This window comes from Psittacula echo (assembly GCF_963264785.1).
Source record: "Psittacula echo genome assembly, chromosome: 5".
NCBI classification, from domain to species: domain Eukaryota; kingdom Metazoa; phylum Chordata; class Aves; order Psittaciformes; family Psittacidae; genus Psittacula; species Psittacula echo.
In genome coordinates, this window is record NC_137739.1 from 24278534 (window position 1) to 24305596 (window position 27063).

Here is a 27063-nt window from a genome sequence, read left to right on the forward strand (position 1 = left end):
CTGACAAACTGCTCCACACAAGGAAGGCAGTGTCATTTACAGACTGCGCTTTCTGTTCTCTAATTGAACATCCTGAGACCGTTCCCAGAGGTAGGGCATAAACAGAGATGGGGGAAGTAACTTCAAGGACCAGGTTGTCCTAGATTTGTATCATAAAGATGGTAGCTGATAAAGCAAAAGCAACAGCTGGGTTCTTCAAGGCAACAGGAGCTAAATATATCAGCTGGGTCCACATAAGTCATCTTTGTTATTCAGTCTGTTACATTGAATTACAGGTTTTGTATAAACACAGATACATTCATCCAAGAAACTACACTCAAACATTTATCAAGGTGAGAGGGTGGTCTGTTGAGTTTGATTTACAGAGGCAAGTTTTAGAGAAAATATCTCACTGGAACAGAATCTTAGAGGGCTAAGCACCTCCTTCCAAGACATTTTATCAGACCAATGATTTTGCCTAATTATGTGTATTTTTTTCAAAATTCAGCACTTTCAATCAGGAGTTTTATTTTCTTATTACTATCGTTTTATTTTCTTTCTTGCATAAAGGTAGTGTAGGGAACTTTCTGAGCTGAAAGGATGTCTTTCCAAGACTAACAGGGATAAAGAACTATCCTGAATTTGAAGTCAAATTTGTTACTCTCTCCTATAGCTTTTACAGTGAGATGTTACAAAGAAATCTGAGTTCCACAGAGGAAGCAAACACAACTAACTCAGTCACTGAAAGACCAGCCTGGTCTATACAACATCCCTGTGAGGGGGCCTTTTGTGACACCTAGAAATAGGCAGATACTATCTCAGCCTGACCTCCCTTCTTTTCCCTCCATTAGAGGGCAGTTCACAGTCTCATTTTAGTGAGAGACCTCAGAAGGTACTTCAAGGTCTTAATTTATATCAAGTTCCCCTTTGCAAGTTTCCCTTCAATGACTGGTTACTGAACAGAGCATGGGATACAGATGTATTGCAGCTACTTCCAAGCAGGAGCTTCCACAACAAGATTCATGAAGCATTTCTTCTGAAGTAGCAGTGCCTCCAAAACCCCACTGTCCGATGATTTCCCAGGTCTGCCATGAAATTCATAAATAAAAATCTAGCCTTAATTGCTATAAAGAGAAATTCATCCCTCTTGGTCATCTACAAGCTGGTAAATGTGATAATACAACCTCAAACCTCTTCATTTCTGAAGCTGAAAACATACAGTTTGATTAAAATGTCCCTTGTCTCTCAGCTTCTAGAGGCGAGATTCTCTGCTCGTATTAGCATAGGATTTTTCCTTGGTATTGTAACCAGGGAACTGGCATTTGTTTTCTTTGTCGATACTGTTCTTGAAGGTGTCATCTGTTCCAGTTTGATTTGCAGTAACTTGAGGCAGATTTTTTTCCAAGTCCACCTGAGAATAACAAAACAAAGCAAAAACAATACCTTAGTAGTTTGAAGCCTAGATTCATGGCTTTTTTTTTCTTTGGCTATAGGCTATCTCGTTGCAGTTTGAAATTCTGACATCCTTTCCTATGAATTTGAGGAGTTACTTCACTACATAAAATGAGTCTCATACTCACAAGCAGGCACTCTTCAGTGTGTGTCCGCTCCATACATAACCATTGATTTTCTCATTTCCCCATGGAAAGTCTCTGGCAAAAGCCACAAAACCAACTTCTCACAACAACTCCGTTCATGTGAAAGTCTTTAAATGTGCCCTCAGTGCATTCCTGAGCACTTAAATTTAGATTTTCATCTGCATTTTTATGTGCATTTTAGTGGATTGGCCTACACTTGCCTCAGTGGTTTCACACCGTAAATACTTGATTAATGTTATTCTACATTTTAAGCAGATACAAGCCAATAAATGCATATGTGATTTTGCTTTTACTGAGATTTTTGCTTTTGCTTCAGGAGAGTTCTAGATGAAGTTATGTTGAGCACCTAAAAGCCAAGTGAAACAGCTGAGGTGAATCTAGAGGCGTCACAGCTGCTGTCCAAATGAAGCCATCAGCTTTAATGCCAAACTCAAGCTGTGTGGAAGGATAGTTTCTATGTGAGCCTTGCAGCTGAAAGGTTACTTTCGGGATTTAAAGGGTACTCTAAAGGAGTTCAAAACATTCGCATTGCTTTCTGTAGTAATACGACAAGGCTTTAAACTGACAGAGGGGAGGTTGAGATGAGCTCTTAGGCAGACGTTCTTCCCTGTGAGGGTGCTGAGGCCCTGGCACAGGTTGCCCAGAGAAGCTGTTGCTGCCCCATCCCTGGCAGTGTTCAAGGCCAGGTTGGACAGGGCTTGGAGCAACCTGGTCTAGTGGAAGGTGTCCCTGCCCATGGCAGGGGGTTGGGACTGGATGAGCTTTAAGGTCCCTTCAGGCCAAACCAGTCTGGGAGTCTGTGTCCCTTGTGTACACCTAGCAGATTCTGCAAACTGTTACAACAGCACAAGAGGAGGAGATGCTCACGCTGCATGGCTCGTGAAGCCCAGAGACACCTGTGGAAGAGTTGTCCCTGTGTCTGTGGAGGTGATGGGCCACAGCCCCTCAGGTGCTGGTGGTTGCAGCTGATGGGCCAGCAGTGCTGCCCTGGAGGGGAGAAGCCCTGCCAGGTCTGAAGGTGGCAATGGCAGAATCAACAGGAGAGCTCTATGGATGTGTGAGCGCTCAAGTTTTAGTCTCTGGCTCAGTGGGAGGGGGCAGGAGCTCAGTGAACTGCTCTCAGGGTGCAAAGTGTAGTGTTGTCTCTGCTTGGCTAGCAGAGCAAGGCTGGCACGGAGCAGGAGTTCAGCCACCATTTCATGGGTTGCTGACTGTCCCAAGGGCTGTTTGTGTCCAGAGCTCGTGTGCTACGTAGACAGGGGAGATTGGTAACTTATTGCTGCCCAGCACTGCTCAGGGGTTGGCTGATCTCATTTCCAGTCTGTGGTCCTATGCAGCATTCCTTGCATAACTTTACAGAGGGGTTGACGGAGGCTGGCATGCTCTTTGTATGGCGCATACCTCATGTACACCTTTGGCGCCAGCACCACGGCAGGGCTGAGCTGTGGGCTCAGGTACTCACCTCCAGGCTGTCGTGCCGCACACCACACCAGAGCAGAGCTTTGAGTCTGTTGGACCAAAAGCAAAACAGGTTGCAGACTGGTTGGATTAACACTGGTGGGATATCTTCTCCTTTGTTAGGTCCTGAAAGGAGAAAATAATTGTACATAAATGTATGTATAGCTAGGTGTCTCAGACCATGAGGTGGGGTGGAGCAGGACTGGAGCCCACTGCCCTCTCCCAAGTCTCTCATGAGCTGCTTGCTGGGCTTTTTCAAAACTCCTGTAACAGCTGAGTCAGATTATTGTGTAAAAGCATTTGTATATGCATATATATATATATATTAAATACCAACCTGTTATAAAGCTTATCAGCAGCCCTGTGATGGCACAGCCTAGGCAGCCTATGGCACTGAAGTACAGGTAGGACAGGGAGTACCAGGTATCTGCCAGCAAAGGTCTGTGAAGAGGTGACAAAAGCAGCTAGTGATGACCAGTGGGTACATTTAAGCTGTCTCATATATGGCAGAAAAATACAGCTAACACTGCAGCTGGTGCATGATCTGGCAGTGTGCTCCCATCCCATGGCGTTTACTGGCTGTGCACTGCAGGCTCAGGCTGCATGCTGTGCTAGAACACAGGTTTAGGTAGTAATTATAGGGAAAATACCTGTCTAGAGCTGCTGTGGGAGCTGCCATTGTCATCAGTGCCTCGGTGCTGTTAGCTAATGTGCAGTTGAGAGTCGACAGTTGCAGAGGAATGGACTTTGTCGGTGGAGCAGGGTAAATGAAAGCGCCAGTACCAGCCCAAAAAGCTACAGTAATCCCAGCTAAGAGGCCTCCCATAGCACCCTTGGAAGGTATAGAAAGATAGTGTTAAAAGTCATACATGGGGAAGGCTTCTCCTTGAACGTGAATTAGGGAGGAGTAGGTGATCACTGATCTCTGTCAGTGTAAATCAGTTCTATTCTCTCTCAACCAAGGTATAAAACAGAGTGATTTATTGTGCTCTAGTAACAGGCATTCAAGCAAAACTGATGATCAAAACTGCAACTCAGGGTTTAGTTTTGCTGCTGGGTAAATGTGATAGGGCTGCTCAAGGGGACGATATGAAGCGAGCTCATAATTGTATTTTGCCTCAGTTAGCAAAGGCAGAGCAATTGAAATTGTTCTGTGCATCCCAAGGTGAATATAAGCTGGGCAAGTACTGAATATCTTTGTCTTCTTAACGAAAGAGAAGAAACTCAGAAATAAAAATAATTAAAAAACAAAAAAAAAAACCCACCCAACCCTCATATGGATCTAATCACCAATTACTCCACAGCTGGGTAGAGTTAAATTCAACTGGGATAAGTTCAGCAGTGAAAAGGGACTTCTAAACACATCTTGAACTCCTTAGGCTCTAAATCTGAAAAGCAGCCTGAAGACTAAATCTAAATAACCCAAACAACTTTCAAGATGGAGTTTTAAGCAAACAACACCAAGTTGTTTTCTTTAGTGAATGACTTTTTTTCCTTACCTTCCAGTTAGCACAAGGAAACAAAATTCCCAGGGTAAATAATCCCAGCATGGGCCCGCCACACATCCCATGGATGGAGAGGGAAGCCTGGTGATACAGAGAAGAGACAGGAGCTTAGTGCAGCATCTGGAGGGGAGCGTGAGCAGTTCTGCTTTTGGTCTGGGAAATGGTGAGGGTGAAGAGACCAGCAGTGATTTCAGTGCACAGTTAAAGAGGGAATCACAGTATCGTTTCCCAGGAGTAGGTAAATAGTGAAGGAATTGGGGGATTTATGATTTTTTTTTCCTAGTTATTCCTCTCAGCAGAGTGTACACAGAAATTGTTCAGATAATCCAGCAGTCCCCAGGGCTGTCAGCATTATTTGGTCAATTCATTGCCTTTCTGTTCATTCATGTTCAGCTCATGGTATTTCTGAGGCAAGAGATACCTGCACAACTCCTCCCAGCAGTGATGCTGCTGTAGCCATCAAAGTGCAAAGGACACCGTATAATACACCTGAAAAAGATGAAGCAGTGAGGTTGTCAGTGCTGGTTAACAGAGTGGATGATTTCTAATTCATCTGGTGTCTGAAGTAACCAGACAGTGTGCAGGAACTTGCACTTAGGGCTTTGATACTTGAAGTGGACAATTAAGCACACAGCGGTGTCTTGCATGAAGTTTCATGGTTTTCATTAGTTGTTTTTTCTGATGAAGCAGAAATTAGCGATAAAATAAAGTTAGAAGTTATGCCTCATGTAGAAATGTTTCTGTTGCCTCTAAATAACAGTTTTAGAATAACCTAATGAATTAATTGAGCAATGGTAAACAACACAGCTTTCTTTCTTTGACACCAGTTTTACTTCCATGGGAGACAAAACTCTGTATGTAGCAATCTTGAGTAAAGCCAACCAAAACTTGTCTAATGTGCTAGCACACCTTGGCTTCAGATATAAACATTGTCTTTCTAGGTCCTGAGAGCAAAAGCTAAGTAATAAGAGGAAAAGCAGGAATAGTGAAAGTTAGAGATATTTACAGAAACAGAAATTGTATTGGGTTGGCTCCTATCTGATCTTTAGTAACAGTAATAAATGGTTATGACATTATTACAGTACTTATGAAAGGGTTATAATATTACTGCAATAATTCTTACAAGTATCTTAAAATTCAGACCGCTTTGATGTTAATGATCTGGTTTTCATTTCCCTTATGAATTCTAATTTTTCTCTGAAAAGCTAAAAAACCTGCTTATGCAACACTGAATAGAAATGTCTTATTTTCCTACTAAAAATAGTATTTCATAATGCTACTATAGATTAATGTGATAAAAAACTACACTGATATTGTTCTTGTGTTGTAAAGAAGATCCCAGAGTGTTCCCCAATGTTTTCAGTAGAAACAAGTTTTGCAGAGGTTTTCAGGAGTAGTTGTTGATGCTAGTCTATATTTGTTTCTGTACCATATAGTTGCCAATGCATAATTTTATTGGAGCACCAGGCTGATATTCATCCTGAGAGTTTATAAAGGGTTACACTGTGCAGGTTTCTGAAGAGGTGTCTCTAGACAGTGCCCGTCATTATATACAGAAGCGCTTTCAGAGCCAACTGAGTGTCAGCATCTCTCAATGCTCAAAGTATATAAAATCCTGCCCTATTTTCTCCTGCAATAGTAACAACGGCAGGTATGGATGCTTTTGGTATTAAAGAAATGGATCCCATCCAAAGTACCTACATAAGCCTTTGCTGATCCAGGTGCTCATCTTCTCAGAGAGATTTGGGAAACCTTTCTTGACCAAGTCTTCAAAGGTAACAGTTGCTAAAGCATTGATGCTGGCAGCTACTGTGCTGTAGAAAACGAGAAGGATGTTAAGTAAATGAGAAGCAATATGTATTTATAAAAAAATGCTTGCTCTTGTTCAGCACTAATACTCTTCAAGAACTGTATGTCTTACAGTATTTTTCACAAATGCTGCTGATATTGGTGAGGTTTCTGTTCCTTCTGGGATTGCAAGGGGCTCTGCTTCCTGCTGGCACAGAAGATAGAAACTCATCCTGACTGACCCTTCAGTTTATCAATCTGCAAGTCCTTCAAAATACAGGCATGCTCCAGAATAAAAGTTCTACTCCCTTACAAATCAAAAGATGTGCAATGACAACTGGTAATAACAGGCATTTTGTGGAGGAACAGGGTGTTTTCCCTCAGAACTGAAAAATATGGAATAGGGATAGGCTGGTTGTTTTGGGTAGGTGAATGAACACATATTTGGTGAACACAGTCTCTGTGAATTTGTTGTGATAACATGCAAGGTCCATACCTACTGCATAGTATTTGGTACTTTGTGCCGTTGACTCTGTTCTTAGTCTCCTGACAGGAGAAGCCAGTGCCTTCTACACAGGTTTTTTTGATGGCATTTTTTTCCCTTCCCCTGTTTTGATAGCTCTGTCTTGCTTTTTCTACACCTAAGAGTCTTTAGAAAAAGTCTGGTGGAGATTGACATTATTCGCATGCCACAGAGTCACTGTGAACTTGACTCCTCTCTCTCAAATTCCCTATGAAGTATTGGTGTTTGGCCTGTAGCGGGTAAAAACTACAATGAGATGCAGCACTCTTATCGATTCTGAAGTTCTAAAGAAGTTTTAAAAGTTCTCCGTGCAGATATCTCTTTTTCCTAGTCTAACTCTGCTTTATGTACAGATAGACTTACTGAAAAGCGTTCTATCCCTATCTGGGATATGGTGGCAATCAGGTTCTGTAAAGGCAGTTTCACCAGGAGCCGCTCCAAAGCTATCTCAGGAAGCGAGCTTAGGTTTTCTATTCTTTTGTCTGTATTGATAATATTATTCTAAAATAAACTTGGGATAAAAAGATGCTGGCAAAGTGGAGCTAGACTTTGGCATAAATACAATACAACTCAGCAAAGCACTACTGCTGCTTCTTAGAATGTTCTGGGTAAAACAGCTGGGCAAAAGCCTTAGGGTTTCACATCTTGACCTCATTCTTTGTCCTCAAGAAATCAATTGTATGCAGCTAAACTGTCACTTCAGGATCACAGACCTTAGCGTTCCGCTGAATGCACAGGCAACAAACAGTCCTGGGACTCCCGGCACCGAGGAAAAAATGTCCATAACAAAATACGGCATGAGCTGGGATAGAAGAAGCACAAGAGCAACACAAGCAGTTAGTTAAGATTTTCCTGGGTAATGGAAAAGAAGTAGTTGCTGTGGAGCATGTTGCTGAATTCTGGGTTTATTCCAACTAACAAGAGGTGTCAGAATTTGAGCGAAGAGGGTGTCGTTCGGGAAAGCAGTCAGTCAGAGTAGCACAGGAGAACCAGAAAAGAGAACCAGGAGAACCAGAAAAGATCTATTCTAGCCCTAATTCACCAGCCACCTTGGTGCCTGAGTGCTGACAGGACATAAAGCATACCAGGAAATCTTAACTGTCTTCATGTGTGCTACGTCTGGGTCCTAAGCAGCTCTGCTATAATAATGGGTATCTGTACCTGATCAGGTGCTGAAATGAACTCAGCAGTCCAAGGGTCACAGCTCTTGTAATGAGAGTACATCACCAAGCCACAAAACACTGCACAAACCAGGACTATCCACAGTCCCAGCAAGTTGAGGTAAAGCGCCCTAGAACAAAGCAGAGAAATTCTGTTTGATACAAAATGCATATAGAAACGCTGTTACAAGTTAGGTTTTTTCTAACTTTTTAGGGAGACACCTTAATCACAGCTAGCTGTATAATTCAAAGCTAGCTAATTTTTTTCTTAAAGGCATCAGCAGGATAAGAAATTGTATGGAATACTAATTTTAAAAATGTGGAAACATACAGCCTTGCTATAGGGCAAGGATGAAGGTTCAGGGTATACAGCTGGAAGAGACCAGTAACTTGGACACAGAGTGGGCAGCACCAAGCACTGGGTCTGCCCCTGCTGTTCCCTGTAAGAGCAGATTTTTGTCTGTTGGAAGTTGCTGCTTTTCTCCTGTCTTGGTGCTTGGGGTCAGGCTAGGCATCAGTCAGCAGGTGGTGAGCAGTTGTGTTGTGCATCGTTTGGATTGATTGGTTTGTTTTATTCCTATTTCTTTATAATAAAATCTTACTTGATTTCAATTATTAAACTGCTTTTATGTCAACCCAAAGGGTTTTACCTTTTTTTCCCTTTCACTTCTCCACATCCCACTGGGGAGAAGAAGTGAATAGTGAGCAAGTGACTGAGTGGTGTTCAGTTGCCAGCTGGACTTAAACCCCTGAACATCTCCTTTTAAGCCACTGTAGGCATTCTGTCATGATTGCAAAGTTGCTGTGCAAAATAACACACTTGGTTGTTTTTCACTAGTTCATGGAATGGATGTGAGTGACCGCATCTGCCGGGGAGGCTGTATGGCTGTGATTCAGTAACCCTGTACCTCCCAAGAGCTGACAGGTTTTATGCAACCCGCGTCATATTTGGGCATGACCTTATGCAAGGTCTCTTGCTAGGGCCAATTCACAGCTGTGCTACTGGGACCTGAAGGTCTTTCCAAACTTGTTACTAGTGATGTTCTCACTGCTGTGACTTCCAAATGTTTTTCAAAGACTAAATTTTCTACAGGATAAATTCATATAATCCAGCATGACCTTAAGAAAAATGAGTATGATTGCAGCTAGCACAAAAGCTAACCTACCAATCTTTATGCTTTAGCCAACTGGGCAAGAAACTAATGCTAGGCATGTGGAAAAAAAAGTCTGGTGGTTTGGTATCTAGCTATGCATATACTAATGCTGATTTTGAGGAAGACCTGTGTGTCTATACTTTGAAGTTTCACTTGGGTCTTTACCATTGAGTCTAATTATTCTTATGCTCTAGAATATTAATAACTTACTGATTTAATTTTATTTAGATAATACCTTGTACTGTAGTGCTCTATTAAATCATTAGCCACTTTTAATACAAGACAACAAAGCCACAATTCCAATAAATACGTTTTACCAATGAAGTTGCAGATAGCACAGCTTCTGTGTTGGCATTTTTTCCATACTCTGCTTCTAAGGATTAATTTGGCAGCCTGACGCCAAAGTAGTAAACTACAAGAGGTTAATGGCTACCTGGTTTTATTTCTGCATTTACTTATGTCATTCAGAGCCAGAGGGAGTGAGACTGTCAGAGCAAAATTAGCTGGTTTTTAACAAACCTGACAAACTTAGAATTCCACATCAGTATATTTGATTGCTAGAACAGGTTAATGGCAGGTAACTTACAGTTTAGCGTGCTTTTCTGATTTGCAAGAAATACATCTCTGGATTGTGGACTGATTAACTCCATAGAGCCCTAGCCATGTAAACGTTCCCCCAATAACAATTGTCCAGAAGGTATGTCGTCTCAAGGGATCGACATCAAAGCTAGAAGAGAGAAAAAAGCAACTCGGTTCACTTACATAAACACACATTTCTTTAGTCAGAGGCAGGTGATTTTTCAGAACTATCCACTATGCCCTACCCTCTGAATTGGGAGTACTGCATTGGTAATATGTATCCAACTCAGAAAACATCTACTGTGGTTAGGTTTGGAAGTTTTTTTACTCTTATATTGAAACATATTGCTATCAAGTCAAGATAAACATATATCATGCAGAGGATAGATCGATTGAGATGAATCACATTTATAAGGCTGCCTATGCTCAGATTTCAGATCTGTGTCAGATGGGAGCAACAGACCTGCAAGCCATCCTGCCTGGGACCCTGTCCTCTGCAAGGAACAAAGCCACTTGCTAAACTGTATAAGTCCTCCAGATTCGTAGTTAAATCATCATGGTGTGTCATTTCTTTTATGAGAAATTGCTGCAGCTGTGGTGTTATCTATTTTTTATCAACAGTGAAATTTCATTACTCAGTAATTCTAAGCTGTACAAGTGCATCTTGCATCTGTCGTCTTTGCAATTCTGCTAATCTTGATAGATATAGCAGATAACATTTGACATTGCTGCTGTGTTCTGTCAGTGACTTGCCTTGAGCAATGAACTTTTCAGTCAATGCCACAAATAGCCAAAGGAAGGTCAGTTTTCTATCCTAGTGCAGTGGTGCACCATTGCTGGCTGCTGTGGTGAGCGTACTTAACACAAAGTGCCAGATTTATGAATAGAAATTGAAAGATGTATATAATTGGAAGGAATAATTGGGCTGCATTTGTAGTTACACAAAGAAAAATGGCAAAGATCCTTTTCAGTTCAGGAGGGCTTTGATTTCTTCAAAGAGGGTAATAGAAAGAGAAGTTAAGTTCTCCTGATGGTCAACTGCATTCCCAAGAATCAAAGAAGTAGGGAATGGACTTTTTTGAATTACTGAGGTTGTTCACTGATAATGTAGTAACAAGTCTGACTCTTTCTGATTTCGTGAGGGTATAGTTTCTAAACATTAAATATACAAAAAAGAAAAGGTTTGCATTGTGTTTTTCTTACTCAAATATGTTTAATCGTGATCCTTCATAGGCAACCTCCCAGACCTTGGTTGATCCACCGTTCAGAGTGGTTCCTCGAATCAAAACTGTCGTGAAGCCAACCACCATGACAGTCATTTGAAATGCATCTGTCCAGACAACAGCTTTTAATCCACCCTAAAACAAAGTGGGTTTATGTATGCTTTTATCTTCTTTCCGGTTGTTCAAATACAGCAAAAGATAGAAAGACCCCTTATTTCAGGAGCTCGGAAAATGCATGGAGATCATCTAGCAACTCAGGGCTCTTAAACTTCATATTCTCCCATGAAGGCTGTATTTTTGCAGGCTAGAAAATGACACAGCTTTGAAAGGTTTGTCTACAGTCATATGCAAATGTTTGACTTCCAGTTAAATGCTTTTTTTTTCTCCTATGGTAAAAGCTTATGGAATACAAGCTGGTCTGTTTGTACTTGCTATAGCACGCTCTACAATTCTCTGAGCCCAGTGGTCCACAATTAGCCTAACTTGGAAAAAGAGCTCCAGAAAGTTTTCAGTTCAGCTTTTTCCACAGCTGCTTTCATATTTGATCAAATCTGTACTAGAGCAGCATAATAAGTGTTTTCAGCAAGGGTGGACTGAAATAGTGAACAAATTCCTTAGTGGTAATGAGAACAGAAATGAGGTTGTGTCCTGAGCCCTCTGCCGCTTCCACTGCAGTGTTTATCTTTTTTGTAATGCTGAGTCTCCTGTTGCTTCCACTCAGAAGAAAAGCTCTCTTTGACCTGTTGATTGGCCTTCCTAGGTTTTATCACTCTGTTCTTGATCTGGGGTGACACCAGAGGCACATTTTTCATTACAATGTTTTTCAGTCTATAACTTGTAAAAGATAAGAAGAATCATCTTCTCTCAAAAGATTTAGTGTGGCAGAGGAAGGTTATCGCCTCCTTATCTGGACTCTGCTTCAAACTGTTTGGTTTAAACCTTGAGACATACAGCAGAGGATTTGAGAGGAAATATTTTTTTTCCAAATAGACTTAGTTGTTCCACCGAATCTAAAAGAAAATTATCTCTATGTTCTCCTACTTTAAACCTCAGTCAATTGGAATGTATATAGAAGCCACCCTTTTGTGATAGCCGGTCAAGTAAAAAGAATGGTTGAACAGTCTATGTTCCAGCCGTTCAGTTATGCCTGTCACGTACCAAAGTGCAATAGAAAGTGCAGACAATTCCTGTTGCAATCACAGAGCCCCAGAGATCAAATCCAGTGACTGTGAAATCAAAGAAAATCGAATGGTTAGTGAAATGGAGGTAGGCCATCTGGATGGTAACAGAAAAGCTATGTTCCTTTAGCTTTAGAAGGATAGGAGTAAGTATTAAATTTTACTCTTTTGTGTCTATTAGGAGCTTTGCTGGATTGTTCAGGTTTCTTAATACTACTGGATACTGGTTTGTATTGTTGTTTTCTTCAAATTGGATTTAACTAACTTTCAGGTGTGCAAAAGTAACATATAAGACGAATTGCACACAACAAAAGCACCATTCCTATGGGACACAGCTTTATAAACAATGCTTTCTGTTCTTATTCCAGAATTTTCTCTTAAGAAATCAGGTTCTTCAGATATTTCCAAGGAACCCTAACAATAAATCCCAACTCAAACTAAATTCCATTCCCTGCAAGGCGAAACAGTTTAATGCTAGAATACGCTGCACTACAAGCAGTTTTCCTGTTCATTTTTGTTCATAACGTTACTTTACAAAAGATGCTGAAATTTTGGTTTGGCTTATACTGAAGTCTGTCCCACCGGGAATAGTTTATGAGGGCAAATCTATTTGTAAAGGTTCTTTTATTAGCAGAGTTAGTGTGGCCTAACAACAAACACGAATTGTCACATAAAATTCATTTGAGCTCCAGAAGAAGGGAGCTCTGTGCTGTGTGAAGGTGGGGTCAGACAAACTGAGCAAAACTCAGATGACAAACAATGAGAAGAGCCTCCCATTCTTTGTCCAATCAATTTTGGTGAAATCAGGAGTTAGGCCATCGCTATTCTTTTTGCCTTATGGCAGTAAAGTTACTACTCCCATCTGTTATGATGGATGCCGTATGTCTAGTTTGCAAGGATTAATCGAAGTGTGCAGGCAGACAGCAGCATGGTATTTGGCTCCAGCTACAGGGAATGGAGTAATGCGCATGGGAACCTGAACATGGGAGACAGGGAAGAGGGGAATCAAAGTACAGAGTACGGTCTTGGATCATCAGCTTGTACTGTGAACTTTGTCAGGATGTTGAGAAATTTTTCATTGCTAACCTCTTCAGGTGGTTACTGAGTGCAAAGCAGAGCAGAATAGCAAATGTGAGGCTCCTGCTAAGGCACTGGTGTGAGCGAGATGTGAGACATTGGAAACGCAGAGCCATGAGGAGCAGGCAGAAACCTTCTTACAGAACTTTTGTGGATTTTTTTTTTTTTTTACTTCATTTTCCTCACTTCATTTATTCTGTTTGCCTTGTTGTGTGATTGGGTGGGGTAGCTGCATAGTGCAGCATGGGAACTCACCTTGGTTGAGTGCCAGCGATGGAGCATAAACCACTATTCCTGTGTAAAGGATCTGGAGGAGAAAAATGAAAAAAAAAACCAAAAAAAACAAAAAAGAATTTAATGAAAAAAAGGTGTATGTGAATGCTCAGGGATAATTTTCTATTTAGAAGAGCAAAATACGAGATCTGGGGATTTCTTTAGCTTATTTAACTGTATCTGGATTCTGTTTCAACCTTTACAAAACAAAATCATTGGTTGAATTCCTTTCTGATCAAAGAACCATTATTTGCTTTGGTATTAGTTATTTCACCAGTTGCGAAGATGACTAGAGAACAAAAATACCCTAGTCAAGTAGAAAGAGGAGCTCTTTGAAAAACACAAACACTGATACTGAAATAAGTTGCATTGACCTTGGAATTTAAACATCCATTTTTCTATTCAAACCCTTTCAAAGTAGCTGACTCAATGCTCTCATGTGTATGTACTGACAGAACTGAGGGAGAAACAAAGTCTGAAAATAAGTAAGCATTCAAATCTGTTTCTAAGGGTTTTGGAAATACGGAAATGGAATTAATGTAGAAAGATATGTTTTCAAACATCCCATAAAATTCATTCATCAAATACATAGCTATGTAACTTTCTGAGATGGTCCCTCTTGGGACCATCACTGGGTTGGTCCTACCTGAGCATCCTCCCAGGAGATACCACATGCAACAGCTTTCAAATGGGATACCTTCACCCCGCTATCTCAAATGGTAATTGATTAACTAAATGTACCCAGTACATCTCGTTTAGCTTTTCAAGAAAGACAGAATCCATTCATTTGGAAAGAGAGACAAGGGAATGTAATGAGATCAAGAATTTGACAGGCTGTGAGAGTTCAGCAAAACATCCAAGTTTCAAAGACAACAAAAATGGCATTTTTAATCCTAAACAGGAAAAATTAAGAAAGCTAGAAAGTTAGGAAAGCAACTATTCATTCTTTTTAACATTCACAGTCCAAGTGAAAAAATATAGGACAAAAGAGTACTCATTAAAACATCTCATTATAGAAAATGTGCAGTCTGAGATTAGTTTGTCAAAAGAAATGTTGAGTGAAACTGGCATAAACAGAGTCAACGGTTTCTCACCGTCTGCAGGATGTAGATCAGTGTTGCAGCAAGACGGACAATCTTGTTAAATCTTAACTCCAAATACTAGGGAAAAAGAGGAATTTCAGTAAATTGCACATGCAGCACCTGTGACACAGCTATTAACCTTTTTGCTATGCAGGTAAAATTACTGGCAGCTGGCACTGCTGCTAAGAGTAATGTGCAGGAGACCATGATTACTATTACACATAGTGATAATTATATGTGAGAAATCTTCTCATCAGTAACATGTACTTGAAGTTATATGTTGGGTTGCAGTACCCGGTATTCTCTGTATTCGGAATAACTGAAAGGAAAAGAAATTTAAACTTCAAATGAAAGTACATTCCAGCTGTATGAAGAGGCAAATTGAGGTCACCTCTAGGAGAAATAGTGTGGTTTGACTCCTGTAATGACCAAAGTGGTGGTGGAAAAGATGGAGAAGAGGCAACGTAGAACAGAGTTCCACAGTGATTGAGCTAAACTGGCTTTCTTGCTTGCCCTGCCTCAGTCTAAACCCAAATCTGCACATCACCAACACGGAGCAGCAAGTGGAGTTCTTAGGGACTTGTAGCTACATGTAAAGAAGTGTCCCTAGTTACCGCATAACTGTAAAGGTGAGTAGCTCTCTAGCCCCAAAAGCCCAGCTTTTAAACCTGAGTCATCACTTGGAGCCTCTCTGTAGAGCTGGCCAAAAGAATTACATCTGTGGCAGCATCCCTTCTAGCCATGGGTGGGCTGGGTCTCTCTTCGGGCCATAGTCCCATGTGCTCCCAGCAGACTCCAGCACAGGCTGTACAATTCCTCTCTTTTTTACAAGCCTCTAGGTATAGTTCTCCAAAGCAGCTTCTTTCCTATTAATTTTGCTCATTTTCATCTTTCTTGTGTCTCTCGCATAATAAGCCCCACAGTCTGCCATACAGATATATCGCTAATTTATGTAACTTGTTTCTAAAAATAATTCCTCAAGCCAGCAGAGTCATTTTGAGGGGACTCTCTGGGTGCAATGATAGTTTTGGTGGCTCACATGAGAAGAGTAATTCATTCTCTGATCTTGCACCAAAACCATCTAGAAAATGTAGTTACTTGAGGCAGTGGCAACAGATGGTCAATTTTACTTTTTTCCAACCTGTAACTGAGTTGCTTCCAAATACCCATGCAGAGCTGTTTGACCAAAGCTGCTCCTTGGGTTTGGGCTTAGAGGACATGAGAAGTCTTCCTGTTACTCCTCATGAACTCACCCAGCTTTCTTCATTCAATTCTTGCTTGGTTCAAACTGCTCAGGAACAGGAGAGGCCAAATTTGAGGCTGGTGATTAAAGTGACTAAAAGACTATTCCCAAATGCTCAGTAGCTGCCCTGTGGGTGTGCAGGTGGTAAGGGCTGCACACTGTGCTCTTAGCAATAACATCACAAGGTCGGCTGTGTATTTTGATTTTTCTCAACAACTGAACTGTCATATGAAGAAAATAATGTGTTCCAGAAGGAATGCCAGGCAAAACCTCTAGAAAATTCAAAGGCTGTTCATTTAATTTCATTTCCTAGAGAATCCCTGAATTCATTCCCCAGCCCTGAGTTGGTTTGGTTTGATTTTGGTTGGTTTGTTTTGAAAGAGACCTGCAGCCATCTTCCTCTTTATTCCTTCCTTGCACCACAATAGTTATCAAATATCTACTTGACTATTTTTTTGGATATTGAATAGTCCACTTTGCTATTAAATTGGACCAAATTGCCAGCTCTAGACCAAGTTTGAGTTGGATACTATTGAATTTTGTTCTTAATGTCTGTCTTTAATACCTACTCTGCAAAAGCAGGTGTATACACATATATACATATATATAAAAGTGGAATAGTTGCTTATAAGACCAGAAGCGTTTGGATGCACTTAAAATATTTTTCAGCTGTAACTTCATTTGGTGCTGGTGTGTAATCCAGTCTCCTGTCTTTGCTGTATATGCATAACAGGAGCTCTGACCCTTAATTTGTGCTTTCAACTTATTGCAATATGAATAACCAGTTTGAGTAATGCCATCTGGTTTGAAAAAGAATTAGTACATTGATATACTTGTTCTGTAAAACACTGCAAAAAATCTTCTGTCAGAGCTCTTTCTCTTATGAATATCTATATGCATGATATTGACTTTTATATTAGAATAGTGCCTTTTTAAATTATTTTTACTTACCTCATAAGTGCTTGTAATGCCAGATCTGTAAAATACAGGTAGAAAGAGTTCTGCAGTAAAAATGACGACAAGTGCATATGAAAGAAAGAACAGCACAAAGGATGCCCCATAGCGATAGACTTCGGAGGGTGTCCCCAAAACAGTCACTGCTGACATGAAGCTTGATGTGAGAGAGAAGGCTATTGGTCCACATGTCATCTGCTTACCACCTATCAAAAATTCCTTTGAAGTTTTCTTTTTTCTCTCTTTAACTGCAAAAAACACTCCAATGCTAGCAGAGACTAGAAACAGCCCTGCAAAAACAGCATAGTCCCAAGCCACAAATTTTTTGACTTCTGGAGCTACAAAGTTTGACATAGCAGCAGTTGGACAATTCTCTGATGTTGAGGAGCCTGGTTTTCCGTAGCTGTTGCTCTGAACAGATAAGCTCAGTTGGCAGTGAGGTTGAATCTTATCTGTAGCTCATCAATGGCAAATCATAAACAGCAAGACTATTCAGCTAGGAGACTTATTTTTTTTTTTACCCAGTTCATTCCTAAGGAGGAAGAAAAAAGTAGCTAAGAATGAGTTAGGAAGGTGCTGAATGCACTTAGACCCTAGTGATACTGATGCTTCTGTCAGGCTGAGGTAGCAGATTCAGCTGTGAAATCTGTAGTATACTCCCTTTTTTATCTGTGAGGTGTTAATTTACGGTTAAACATTAGCCTGACACATTGACTTCATCTGACTCTTTTATAACCTCTCAGCATTTTTAAATAAGAAAATCAGAGCAATAAAGAAATAAATAAAGGAGAGCAAATTGAAGGAAAGGTCCATGTACAGAACTACAACCTCGCTGGTAAGTTTGGTTTTAGAGGAGCAATTCCTTCATGTGGTTAAAACCTAAACTTGAACATCAGTGATAGGGTTCAGAATTGTCCTTCTGCATCTGAAGTGTGCTCTTTGGTGTAGACCCTCTGGAAGTCAAGTCTGCCTCAAAGAACTGGAGCCTTTAATGCTTAGAAGTGACCATGGTGCTTTCCCCACATGCGCTGTAGCCAAGCCTTGGGGTCTTTGTGAGCCCAGGGCAGTTCCACATGAGCAGAAGTATACAGTATCTTGGTGTAGTCTTTACTAGCAAAAGGCCTCTTCAGCCTTGTCTTGGCTGGGGATGGGTCCTCACTTCTCCTTCTTAAATCATCAGTAAACAGAGATGGTTTTGCTGAATCACATGTACCTTGCAAATTAAGGGGTGTAAGGATCTGAGGCCTTGCCTGTTCCCATCCATCTGCTCAGAAGAAAGAAAAGTACATGTACAGCAACCTTCTGTGCTTAGCACAGAGTCAAGAGAAAATCCAGGACAGCCTGTGGCTAGAAGTGACTTGTGTCTGCATGTGCAGAGACTGTGCAATTTTTGTGGTTGATTTCAGTGAGACAGAGTCTAAAAAGGGGAGGTGAAACTCACATTCTGCTGCAGAATGTGAATTAAAATAAACTAACAAAAATGCAAAGTTACTTCTCAAAAGGCACTGCTTAATTTATAGCTGAAATACTTTTAGTCCCCAGGAGTTAAAATAGTGTGAAGTGCACACTTGTGAGGTATGATCAGCACTTTTTGAGAGCTGGGCTAGCAATTAAAGCTGCCATAGCATTGTTTGTGCTGTAACCTATGGGCAGTGTGATGAAGGTATTATGCAGGTGAGAAAGCAGTAAACCATTTTACCTCATTGCGGGTAAGCCAAAGTGAGACAGTATAGGTAATGCTCTGTGAATTCTCATACAACCACTGCACAGTATTTTGTTCATTTAAGTATATCCTCATCTCTAGTTAATATTTCTCTTTTGTACAGAACAAAAATCTCAAGGGGTGTCCACTCTTAAGAAAAACAGTAACTTTCACTTGCCAGGCATTCCTTTGCTTTTGGGATTTCTTGTTTTCTTCTCTCTCCTTATAACTGTAAGAACATGAATATTTTCTGCAGGTTTTAATTCATACCTCCAAAGTTGGATTAAGAGATGTCATGCCATTATAACAACCAGGGTCAACCATCAACCCAGACTGGAAAGAAACCCGATATGAATGCAGCACATGTTTTAAGCATAAAGTAGAAAAAAAGCTAGCAGAATAATAAACTGGAAGTAGAGTTAAAAATGCAAATGTCTAAAGTTGCTGTAGCCCTCTGATACATTTTTCAGCATAGCTTCATGGTGGTGTTCGGAATAGCCATTTTTGCTAAATTTCATATAGGAAAAAAAAAAAAACTTAGAAGTACAATTCTGAAGAAATAGTTTAGTAAAATAATAGGAAAACACTTGTTATTCTGTCATGATCATCTTCCTTAGCTGGGAATAACTGAAATTTTTATGTCCCTGAAATAATAAAGAGTTTTATATTTATTTTATTTGTGAAAACTATAAAATACAGTTTAAGCCAGGGTAACTCAAGGAAGAATCTTGATCTCTTGAAGCTTCGCTACCTCTTTCGGTATCTGAGTGTGAACCAAGAAACTGACAAGAAATCCAGCTGCAGTGTTTGGATTTTGCTCTTGAGACTGTTTGCATCTGAGGGCCTATTTCAGGCTCGTTTTGGCATCTGAAGTAGGTGCTTGAGATAGCAAAGATAACAAGGGTGTTTCTAGTTAGCCACAGTCCAGCTTCCCAAAGTCAGGGAGGAAAACCTGCCACAGATGATTTTTCCGATGACCTGCTGTACATTTTCCCCTGATTTTGGGGAACATAACAGCCCTTTAAGGGGGAGCGCGCATCTCAATATATTTCAAATAAATGGGTATAGACCACTTGCATCTTTTCAGTGTTACAGTTCCAAAAGTGATGGTTTATATACCACGCTTCGCATATTTGCAAGCAGTGTCTTAGAGAAAGGTAGTAATGCTGAAGCCACCACTGCCTCCCCTGCCACAGCCACCTTGTCCACCCAGAGCCTGCATTTCACACATCCACAGGGGCTTGAAGTAGTATATAGGGAAAGACTCTCTCCGATGTAAGCAATGCACAAAGATTTTTCTAACTACATAACTCTTCATGTCCTGTGAAAACACACTGGTTCAAAGGGTTTACTTGAAAAATCTTCACAGGTTCTTCTGGTCTGTTTTATCCCAGTCTTCCACATAAAAAGCCCTAAACAAACCAACCACACAACAAAACAAAACCCCAAAAGAAACCAGGACAAATAAAAAACTCCCAAATAAACAACAACCAAAAAAAAAAAGAAACAAAACCACCAGACCCCTGGAAATCCCAAATGAAAGTCGATATTCTTTTAGGTAGTGTCTATTGTGACTTAATAATGGGCAGCAGCATCATTATGCGTGATGAGAGAGGGTGAAGAATGTTGAAACTGATCTCACACAGGCTGGCTGAGAAACAAAAGGATTGGAATAACCCTCAGAATAATGGTGTGTGCATCTGCATTAAGGTAACACAGAATAAACAGCAAAATTAGGATACCTGTGTGGTCAGTGTTCCAAGGCATCTGACAGGGCCTGGGTTAATAGGACCAGAATCTGGTAGAGGAATTGCACTTGTGTTGTAAAGTGTGGCAGGCAGCCTCCCCCACTTAGTAGCATTAGGTAGAGCCATAATGAAACTTTTCTACAGATACCTAGAATCAAACACAAATAGCAAAATGTGAATTCCTCCCTGAAATATTGGTGTACCAAAGTGACTTTGTCATAGAGATTGCGTCCACAAAAAAAGAATAAAACTATTCCTTATCTCTCTAAAGGGAAAGCAGAAAACTGTATCCTGAGTTTCTGGTATCTGGTTCTCCCTTATGATAGAAATTCTGGATTATGGGGGTACATTCCTTTTCTCGTATGATAAGCCTTCATGTAGCATTGGAGAGTTTCAGTCTTGAGATAAACCAGCTGCTTTTGAACAGGAAAAGTTATGGTACACTGATGCACAGCAATGGTAAAAACCTTCTTCCCAAGGGCACTGCCCTCTCTCAGGGCTGCAGGCACGCACTGCTGAAAGCAAACACCACCTGTTGCCTTATCCAGCAGATGATTCAATAGGGAATTGATCAATATTTATGAATTCCTTTCTATAAGGTACAGTCAACTTGTGTCTATTTATTAGTGATAATGAAAAAGCTGAAAAATATTTTGTGTGAAGTAATGAGGGGGGAAGATGCTTCACTCATAGCCCAGAAATCAAGAGCATTAAGGAGTTTCATTGAGAAAATGGAATGCAAGCTAACAAAAGCAGCCAAGTGTCTGAAGAGAACACACAGGAAGATTAACATCTTCTTTTTAAATGTGAATATAAACCACTTATTTAACAAATTTATTTTACACATTTTGTGCCTTTTTATCCTAAATGATGTGTACAGCTCACTTGATGATCAAGTCAGACAGTGTCTTCCAGTATGTACACAGACTGGAGCACATATGTAATCTGCTATACCAGTATTTGGGGTATATTTCTTAGTGCTGTTATTAGTCTTTAGTATAATTGTTATTTCTGTTGCAGCTCCTAAACTTCTGCTTTTCACATTCAAATATTTGTAGCTGTACTTGCATGATGCACTGTTCTGGAAGAAATAATGTTGGCATATAACTGTACATTTTTCTCTTTAATTTATATGAAAGTTTTCCCTTTTCTGAGTAAATTTGAGTATCAGATGACAGAAGTTATCCCTTTGTGAGGCCAGACTTGCATCATGTAGTCTGATGCTCGATCATTAGACCACGAATATTTTCCTTGGCTTCACCTGAGTTAGTCCGTTGAATATTTTTTTCCATAAGTAACAGATCCAGGATCTGACCCTTGATCACAGACTGACTGATCATTAGTACAGACAAGAGGTAAAAATGAGGTTTGAGTTCCTAAATGGCTTAGAAATTTTGTAGCCTCTGCACATACTTTGGTGCTTAAGTTGAATATTTGAGTCTGAGATTTGTCCGTTATTATAAACATAAGAGTTATTTTGGAAGATTATAACAAATCACATGTAAAATTGGATATCAATTCGTTGATGCTGTTCCAGTGGTTTAGATCTATACACATAAAACACAAAACTAGGATCTCTGTATGGGTGCATACTTTGTATAGTATTTATAAGGAGCAACAGCCTCTCTTAATGACGTTATAAAAAATACATATTACATTTATTTCTCTAAGCAATTATTTTCCAACACCTAAATCAGAAAGTTCCTCTATTTAGTGTGTGCTGGTTTTCATTAAAAAGCATTTAAACTGCAGCTGTCAGGTAAATAAATACCTGTGCAGTACTGAAGTGTTAGAAAGATATTTTGTCTCCTAAGAAAGCAGATAACAGAATCAAGTCTGCAAAGAGTTTGTTTTGTTATACAGTAGACAAGTGTTTTGCTGTACCTTGACACATGACTGAATTATTTTTCAGCTTCCTTCTTAAATTTTTTGATATAGAGTTGTGAAAAATTCATAGAAATAGGCATCGGAGGACTTAAGTCACATTTAAAGTGGCTGGAAAAGAAATAGTAACTATTTTATTGAAGGAAAGTAAATTTCTGGAGCACAAAATACACTAAAAATCAAAGGTGTATCATTCAGAAGTCCCTGTTAAACTTAAAGGTTATTATCTTTCATTGATGGTGGACTTTGTCTTTTCTGAAGAGGCTCCTCTTTAATGATTACTCTTTCTTCAGAAAGACATGCTCATTTATCTATACAAAGATCATTATAACCCAGTAGTGTGGGGAACTGGAGGTATTGCTTATAGTTTCGAAATAGATTATTACCTGGGGACACAGAGTCCTCCCTGTGAGATCGCTCTTCCCTGGCAGCACTGGGTCACATCAGGGCACCCGGCAGGGCTGGTGGTGAAGCCTCATCCCATCCGTCAGCTCCCATCTACTTTGTTTTGCATCTTGGAACACAAAGTTTGCAGAGTCACTTGCAAACCTGGTTGCACATGTTGTAAGCATGGCCATTTGGGCTGTACAGAGGTGGATTTTTATTGCATACTTTCCTCTAAGGAGAAAAGTGCATAGGGCTGGCGCTAGGATTTGGATTCTCTTCTGCACAGTCAGCTGGGGAGCTGCATGGAGAAAAAAGTGCTACTCTGAAACACTGGACTTCAAATAATCATATTCTCAAAAGAAAAAAAAAGGTTAAAATCACGTTAGTTATTATTAACCTCTTCTAACCTGTAGTGCAGTGGATGAGAGCCCCTCTCTACTGTGTGGTCACAGTTTCTCAAGGACCCGAGCCATCTTTGCAGCTCCTTCCACCTTCACAGCTACATGAGGCACCTGCCACATGGGGCAACAGCCTTGCTTTGCACCCTCAGTTCCCTTTTTCTTTAATAGAAGGAAAAGAGCATGTAGCAAAGTAATTTGCTACTTATCCACCCAGAGTAATGATTAATTTTCCAGGAATGATACAGACGTGATGAAGAAAGATGTTTTTATCCAAATATCAATCAAAATAAATGATCAGGTATTACAGTCAAGACTGTAAGATACATAGCCCATGCAATGGCTCCCGTAACTGGCAGGAGCTGGGTGGAGGTGTCAATACGGCTGGTGCTGACCTGGTTGCGACACAGAACAAGTTAGAAAGGCTGCTGTACCCTGAGTGTAGACACTAAGGAGATAAGACTGTCCTTTGGAGCACTTCTATTTTCTTCTTAGAAACTGTGTAAATACTCCTTAAAAGGTGGGACTGGGGAAGGTCCCATTCTGTTTTGGAGCAATCCTTGCTTATCACTTCAGGATGCTTTTACGTGTGACATGTCCCATACTTGTCCATTCTGATGTCCGGCCACTGCTGCAAGTCCCCAGGTTATCAGGGAAAGCTTCCAGAATAATTTTATTTACCCTGATTTTGTCAATGGAAGTGTTTATGTGTGACAGAGGGAGCATCATGGGAGAGCGAGGATGGCAGAGAGAAGGAAAGGAGATGGACCAAGGGAATGCAGGGCAGTTGGCTATTTCAGCTTCTTGCAGGGAAGAGTGTGGTTTTAATAGTACGAAAAAGCATAACTTCGTTTTGTTTGGCTTAGATGTTGAACAAGCTTTGCAAGCTAAGGCAGTTAATTTGGGGGTTTTGTTTCATTAGCTGAACAAGTTAACAGGCAGTAAAACTTGTGGCCTGACAAGGATCCCTGCATATCTCAGCCACAGGCAGCAGTCAAGGACTGAACAAAATATCAGTGTTACATTGCAGTTTGAGTCAAGATAAGAATAAGGTACAACAAAGGCAAGCCACCTGCAATACTGATCAAAAAGTACTTCAAGAAGTATGTAGCAGCTGGGAAGGAAATAGGGAGATGATATTTTATTGCAGGTGATTTAAGGGTAAATAAGCGTAGAGTGCACTTTAAAAGGATGGAAATGTCATGTGTGCTTCATTGTTTCTGTACTGTTAAAAGCTCCAGAAATCAAAGTCATCTCTGTTGATCTTCAGTTGTTAATAGCACTAGAAATACCACCTCAACCCTGCAAGAAGCATTTGGAAGGAGTTTCACAGCAGGATTTTTATTAATGGTCCATATAAGAGGATGTTGCTCTTCATGGGCAGCTTTTATGAACAACCCTACTTAGGATAAAGCTGAGGATCACAACTTGACACATGCTACCCTACTAAAAAACCCTGCTACTAAAACCCTACCCTACTGCTTTTTCTACTAAAAAAGGAAAGGGGAAATTCAGGCACTCCCTGAAAAATGAAGCTGTTTTAAACCCAAATTGGCTTGACATCTTCACCCAGATTAGAGGTTTCATGCACTCCAATGAACTTGTATTACAAAAGGTACCTTTTCTCATATCATTGAAAACACAAATCAAAGGAAAACCTCTTTTAATAGACTTTGAGAACAATCATCTTTAATAATTCTTTTTTATTGAATGATTTATTTATTGTATCACTTTCACTTTTCTTAATATACTTCAAAGAGATCTCTCCATCCTGTTTTGCCTGTGTAATTTCACTCTCCTTATGCACTCATATTCTTATCTTGATATAGATTACAACGCAATATTACTACACTGTTAAAAGGTTTTGTGCCTTTTTCTGCATAGAGGATAGCTTCTCTTGAACTATTTAACTGCTTGGATATTAATTGTTATTTGCTCTCTCCAAATTACTATCTGTTCTTTTTTTCTAGATTAAAATAATAGAATCATAGAATCACAGTATGGTTTGGGTTGGAAAGGACCTTCAGCTCATCCAGTTTCAACCCCCTGCGACAGGCAGGGACGCCTCACACTGGACCACGTCACCCAAGACTCTGTCCAGCCTGACCTTGAGCACTGCCAAGAATGGAGCATTTACCTCTTTGGGCAACCTGTTCCAGTTCCTCACCACCCTCACTGTAAAGAACTTCTTCCTTATATTCAACCTGAACTTCACCTGTGTAAGTTTAAACCCATAACCCCTTGTCTTATTGCTACAGTCCCTGATGAAGAGTCCCTCTCCAGCATTCTTGTAGGTCCACTTCAGATACTGGAAGGCTGCCATGAGGTCTCCATGCAGCTTTTCTTCTCTGGGCTGAACAACCCCAACTTTCTCAGCCTGTTCTCATATGGGAGGTGCTCCAGTCCCCTTCTAATAGTCAAAATAATTAAAATAATCAAAGATAAAGGGTTCCTCGTAGTTAAAGTAATCTAGCAATAAAATACATAACTAGAAACTTGCTTGTGACTGTATAATGCATTTCTCTTTGAAGAGTTGTGTGGAAGAAGAGTCCTGCTCTTGCCTCTAACATGCATGCAATGGAGCACGAGATGAGGAGTAAAAGAGCTGGGCTGTGGCTTCTCTGTGGGTCTTTGCCCTGATGGATGTTCTCCACTGTCTTGCACCTGAGGGCCTAACGCTCATACTGCTTTGCTAAAATCTCAGGATTAATTTAGATTCAGCTATATGAGCTTTTGTGTAGACTGGGGCCATCTTAAAGGCTGCAGAAAGCATCTCTTCTTATCCTTCCCTGAAGAGCAGAAAGCAGAGAGAGAGAGAGAAAGAGAGGGGAAATATTTTGGAGGGTACCAAAAAATAATGTGACATAAAGCGAGCATTAGGAGTTGGAGAAAACGTATTTGGCTTGATGGAAAACAGACTTTGCCCCCAGCCAGAAGATAGTAGGGGAACTCACAGGCACTGCCACGTTAGCCTGTTTTCGTAAGAGCAGAGTGTGTGCTCTGCACCTCGTGTGAAGCCAGACTTGTGATGTGCTGCCACAGTAATTGCTTTGAAATCAGGCAAAGGGACGTCATAACAGCATGAACAGCTGTAAAAAAGCCTTTGGAATTTGCTCATGCAAACAATTACTCATATAGCTGTTGGTTATTTTTGATACATTGCTCAGCTTTTATGTTGACTCCAGTATAGCAAGGACACTTTTGTTTCACTTGTTTTGGGAAACCAGAGATCTAATTCAGTGATAACTTGAGGAAACTTAGGCCCTGCTTATCTGAGAACAGAGGGTGCAGAAAGGGGAAGCAGATTGCATCTTCAGAGAGCAGATTGCAGACATCAGAGAGCAGATTGCAGACTTCAGAGAGCACCTCTGAATAGGTATCACAAGGACTCCAGCTCACAGCAGTACCTGGTGATCTTGGCAGGATAAGCTTAAGAAATATCTCTGGGTCACCCCAACTATCATGAGCCATGGTGAAGGAAATGAAACCTCATCTGGAGGTGCACATCAACAGCCCTTTTTACTAGATAATCTTTAAGGTCCCTTCCAACCCAAATCATTCTATGATTCTAAGTAACAGCTCCCTGCTCTAAACTGAGCATCTTCCTAATGCCCAGGATAAGCTTTTACAGAGTACCAGGGCTGTGCCTATAGCCCATTGGCATTCACCCAACCTATGGGTATGGTGTCAGCAGGGATTTGGTTTGGGATCAACAAATCCCACTGCTGAGGGCTTTTGCTAGGATCACACTTTATGTGTGAAAAAAAAAAAAAATCCTAATTTAAATTAAAGCCAGTTTCAACAAAAAATAGGGCTCTATCCTGCTACTAACTTCCCTGCTTGCTGTCTGCTGAAGCTTTTCTCTCACACGATAATGGTAAAAGGTGATAAATATTGTTTGTGCCCAGGTAGCAGCTTAAATCATGTAAGTTTTGCTTCATCATTTATTGGCAATAAGTTTGTTTTATGCTGGCAAATGTCCCAAATATCGTATTGTGTTTGTCTGTGCCTGTGTCTTATATAAAATGTGATTGTCCCATAGTTACCTGGTTCCCCTACTTTCATTTGGTGCCATTGCGTGCGCACATGTGTGCACATATATATATATATATAAAGCATATATGTATGTTTGTGAATTAGAGGGGCCTCAGATATTTTGTGTATTTCTTC

At 40.4% G+C, this 27063-nt stretch overlaps 1 protein-coding gene across 1 annotated transcript; it reads right to left on the reverse strand.

The window, feature by feature from the left end:
• Positions 1-1231: 1231 nt before the first annotated feature.
• On the reverse strand, positions 1232-17128 carry SLC5A12 (solute carrier family 5 member 12; the record flags this gene model as incomplete). The annotated part of the gene is made up of 15 exons (XM_080619122.1): positions 1232-1390; positions 3040-3161; positions 3373-3476; positions 3686-3867; positions 4535-4621; positions 4962-5029; positions 6242-6354; positions 7565-7653; positions 8013-8142; positions 9752-9892; positions 10948-11102; positions 12126-12193; positions 13478-13529; positions 14590-14655; positions 16772-17128. The coding sequence occupies 15 exons, from the start codon at positions 17126-17128 to the stop codon at positions 1232-1234; spliced, it is 1893 nt and encodes a 630-aa protein (XP_080475248.1).
• Positions 17129-27063: the final 9935 nt, after the last annotated feature.